The sequence below is a fragment of the Arachis ipaensis genome, chromosome B06, assembly GCF_000816755.2.
Source record: "Arachis ipaensis cultivar K30076 chromosome B06, Araip1.1, whole genome shotgun sequence".
NCBI lineage: Eukaryota > Viridiplantae > Streptophyta > Magnoliopsida > Fabales > Fabaceae > Arachis > Arachis ipaensis.
This window is the reverse complement of record NC_029790.2, coordinates 131301284-131305625: the sequence shown is the minus strand read 5'-3', so window position 1 is coordinate 131305625 and position 4342 is coordinate 131301284. Positions and strand designations below refer to the sequence as shown.

At 30.1% G+C, this 4342-nt stretch overlaps 1 protein-coding gene across 1 annotated transcript; it reads right to left on the bottom strand.

Moving 5' to 3' along the window:
- LOC107605402 (ethylene-responsive transcription factor ERF003-like) lies at window positions 1685-2971 on the bottom strand. Its single transcript, XM_016307277.2, has 2 exons — window positions 2808-2971; window positions 1685-2280 (listed from the first exon to the last, which is right to left on the bottom strand). The coding sequence occupies exons 1-2, from the start codon at window positions 2888-2890 to the stop codon at window positions 1761-1763; spliced, it is 603 nt and encodes a 200-aa protein (XP_016162763.1). The 5' UTR covers window positions 2891-2971; the 3' UTR covers window positions 1685-1760.

Genomic DNA, 4342 nt, shown 5'->3' with positions numbered 1-4342 from the left:
AGAAGAGAATTGTTTTTTTTTTTTTTTTATAACAGACCTTCTGTTTTTTCAATTAGTTGACTCTAATTAATTACACTCGGAGTTAGTTACCTAACGAAATCGTTTAATTATTTATACTACTATTTTCACATAAAAACATTTTTGCAAAAGTAGCTATTGTAATTAAAAGGAAAAACTACCATTTGTACCCATGAATTTTGCGAACGCTGACAAAAGTACCCATCAAACAAGAAAATTAACGTTGTACCCATGAAAGATGAATTTCGTGTGACAATAGTACCCAAACCGTGATTTTTCGTTGACTTTTTAATAAAATTTCCAAATTACCCCTTCTATCTTCTTCCCCAAATTCCAAATTTCACAACCCTCATCCTTCGTCTTCCTCTACTGCTACCAGCCACCAAATTTCAAATTAGGCGCCACTCCGAATTCCCTCATCAAACGGAAGACGCCCTCGGCATCTCCCATTCGACCCTCGTTGCAAAGAACACAGATCATAATAATGTAAACCACAACGGTTGGTTCAATTTTGCGGTGGCGCATTTCATCAAATAGCTTGCGTGCACCAACAGAATCAACTTGGCTGCAACAGCACTGCATCAAAATGCCGTAGCTCACAACGGTAGGGGAGAATCCACGCGACACTATGTCCCCATAGACCTCCGACAGTGAATCAAATCTGTGGGTGTTGACGAGGGCGTGAAGAAGCACGTTGCGAGCCTTCAAGAGAGGCAAAGAAGAGACGTTTCTATACACCGAAAGAGCTTCTTGGACATGACCCAATTCGCAGAAGGCGACTATGAGGACGGAAGCGAAGTTGGGTGCTTGGGAATGGGTGAGCGCGCGGAAGAGCTATAATTCAAATGACATAATCTCTCCATACTTATTTAGAGGTCCGAGTTTAAATCTCACTTCTAACTTTGGAAAAAACAATCTCTTTCTTTTTCTAGTTTCAATATAATATTAATTAGATTTTTATTAACTTTACCTTTATTTAATAATTTCTATCAACTTATAATGTATTAAGTAGAGTTTTTTTCCCCTTTCACAACAGATAACTTGTAAAATGATGCAACTCTAACGAATTTTTTATAAAAAAATGTTATTTATACACTAAAATTAGTCACTAAAATCAGTCATCAATGTATTTATATATAAATACATGTGTGATTTAATTTATTTTCAATGTGTATTTATATTTTAACATGTATTTTATACTGGTAGCTAATTTTGGTAACTAATTTTGATGTACACGTAGTATAACCTTTTTTAATATGCATGTTAAAGTAGTATTAAAAAGACATTATAAGGACTAAGAAACAGTTGTGTCAGAATCAAGAGAGATTTGAGGGCATAAAATTCTACAATCTTTGACATAAAGGGCAGAGCAAGTTTTCTAAAAACTCGTGCCCCTTTGACAAACAAATGCTCCTTGCTTAAACAAATTGAACATGTCATGATCATATAGAAACACAGGGCAAGAGAAAAACATAAAAAATTTTACAGATTGCAACATGATTTGGGATTTGGGATTATAGCAGAATGCAAATCATACTCAATTGTTTTATCTACTAAGAATATTTTTTATGTATTTATTTTATGGCGTATATTAATTTAATAAATATTTTTATATTACCGAATGAAATATAAAATTTACACTATACAAATCCCATATATCACTCAGTGATATAAAAATATATGAATTTAATATACGAGATAAAATAAATAGAAAAAACACAGGTTGATTAGTGATTACTAAATTAAATATCTTGGTGTGGAAAAACAGAACAAAGTTCAATAGAGCCATAATGAAGAAGCTCCTCAATCATTTGGTCAATGTGATGTTCTTCAAGTGGCTTGAACTGTGGACCAATTTGGTCCATACCCTTAACTTTCTTGACAACCCAATTGGCCTCTGAATCTTGTTTCACCTCTTCCTCCTCATCATGTGTTCTCTTTTTTGATGACACAATTGAATCACCCTTTTCACTAACTTGTTCTTTGGAGTAGTTACTATTATTATGATTATCATTTACCCTTTGAGGATCTTGTTGCCGAGTTAATTGCAAAGAAGCCATGTAGCATCTGTGCAATTTTGCGGTCAAAGTTGGTGAGAGAAGCTTTGAAGAAGAAGATTGAGAGACATTGTTGTTGGTAGTGTTAGGATTGAAAGGGAAATTGGTTCTTGCTCTTGCACCACACATAAGCCTAGCTGCTTCATCATAGGCTCTAGCAGCATCCTCTGCTGTTTCAAATGTTCCAAGCCATATCCTTGTCTTCCTGCAAATTAATTATAAATAATCATTTTTTTCTTTTAGAATTCCCATTTAAAGGGAAAAAAATATATTACTTGCATGAACTTTTTTCATTTTTTTTAAAGTTCCCAAAATTCTACTGAAAAATAGACAAGTTTATTTATATTCAACTAATTCGGTGCTAATAGATAAAAAATAAAGACAATGAAAATGAGAGTTTAGCTAACACACGTTAAAGTTATTAGTAGTAAAATTTAAATTTTATATTTTTTATAAAAAAATTAATTAATAATCTTAATACAGAGGAATGCTAAGAGACCAGCAATTTTGATATTTTGTAACCATCAATTAGTCATCAATAGTATTTTTAATGGTGTGAGTTACATCTAATGATAAAAATCACTCACTTTTATTTTGATGGTTAAGTGTTGATCAGAAAACACAAAAGTTGCTGACTCTCTAGATTTTTTCTCTTAATATATTCTAAAAACATAAAAATTTGGAATTTAGAATTGCATGGGATATTATGCAAGTTAACTAAAGTGCACTTACAAAATGGGGTGGCGAATTTCAGAGACCCAAGAACCCCAATGCCTTTGTCTCACACCTCGGTATCTCTGTTGTGATCTTGCCATGTTTGTGATTTTTGGGGAGAATGAAAAAATGGTGTGTTTATGAGTGAGTGTGTGTGTGAGAGTGAAATGGAAGGGTTGGGTTTTTGTATTTTAAATGGCATTTTAAGTTTAGGTACTACATTCAATTTTAAATAATTCTTTTTTTAAATTTTTTTACAAAGGTATTATGATTCCATAAGAGAATTACATTGTGGATCACATGGGTCATCATAGCAAGAAAACAGATAACTCGCAACAAAAAAAAAATATTGCATAATCAATAGTGTATCAGAAAAACATTTAAAAAATAAAGAAAAAAATGTAAGACTCAGTAAAATTTATTATTTTTTTCTTAGTATTTTTAGCTATTAATAATCTAATTTTTTTAGTTTAGTAATCTAATAATATACTTTTAACTCACATATTTTAATATTGATGACTAATTGCTAACAAAAACAAAATGTAATAAATTCTATCAGTCATATGATATTCCTCGTAAAAAAATTTATAAAGACCATTCATTTCTAACTAAATGCTTATTTAAAAACTTAGATAACTTAAATAACCATATTATTATTTTTAAAAAAGAGAGAGAATAATTGGATAAAAAAGTAAAATATAGGAAAGAATAATAATTAATAAGGATATTTTTTTACAATCTAATATTAAGATATTTCTAGTTATTTATTAACTTATGTGTATAATTAATTGTAGAAATTTATTTAAGATTGAACGTAAATAAAAAAAAAATGTAAACCTTTTATATGCTCATGCAAATTTGCCTACCTTCTATTGTTTTTCTTTGGCTATGAACTATAATTTTGTCTATATCGCAAGTTGCAACTATGAAATAGGTATTTCAATGGACAATTCACATGTCTTTTGGTTTATTCTACTTACTACTAAATATTTTCAGATATGTCTATTTTTCGAAAACTATTATTTGGCCATCATTTTAAATACCCGCAATAGAAAAAAAAAATATTGCTATTAGCTACTAGCCTTAATTAATTTAATTTCTAACTGTAATATATATAAATATTAAAATCTAAAGGTCAATATTTTTTTAACCAGAAAGCAGTTTATTTTATCATTACTCTTTTTAACCTAAAGTTTTGAAGGATTTTTTTTTCTGAAAAATGGAAAAAGGGCACATTAGGTCCCCTGTTTTCTCGAAGGAAAAATATGAAATCTATGTGGTCGCAATCATTTTGATTCTCTCATGTGAGTATGGAGAAAATTGTGGATAATGACTTGTCTTTAGTGCCCCATGCCGTGAAACTTGAACTGCGGTATCTTTGAATACATCATTATGCAGCAAATTAAGAAAGATTAAAAACATGTCACTCAAAAAAAGAGAAAAAAACTAAAAATATAAAATTGCGACTCTCTATTTAAAATTGGTAAAATAATATCTCATTTACCAAGATAGCTAGAGAGACTTTTTATTTTTAATATTGGAGACGAGGGTAT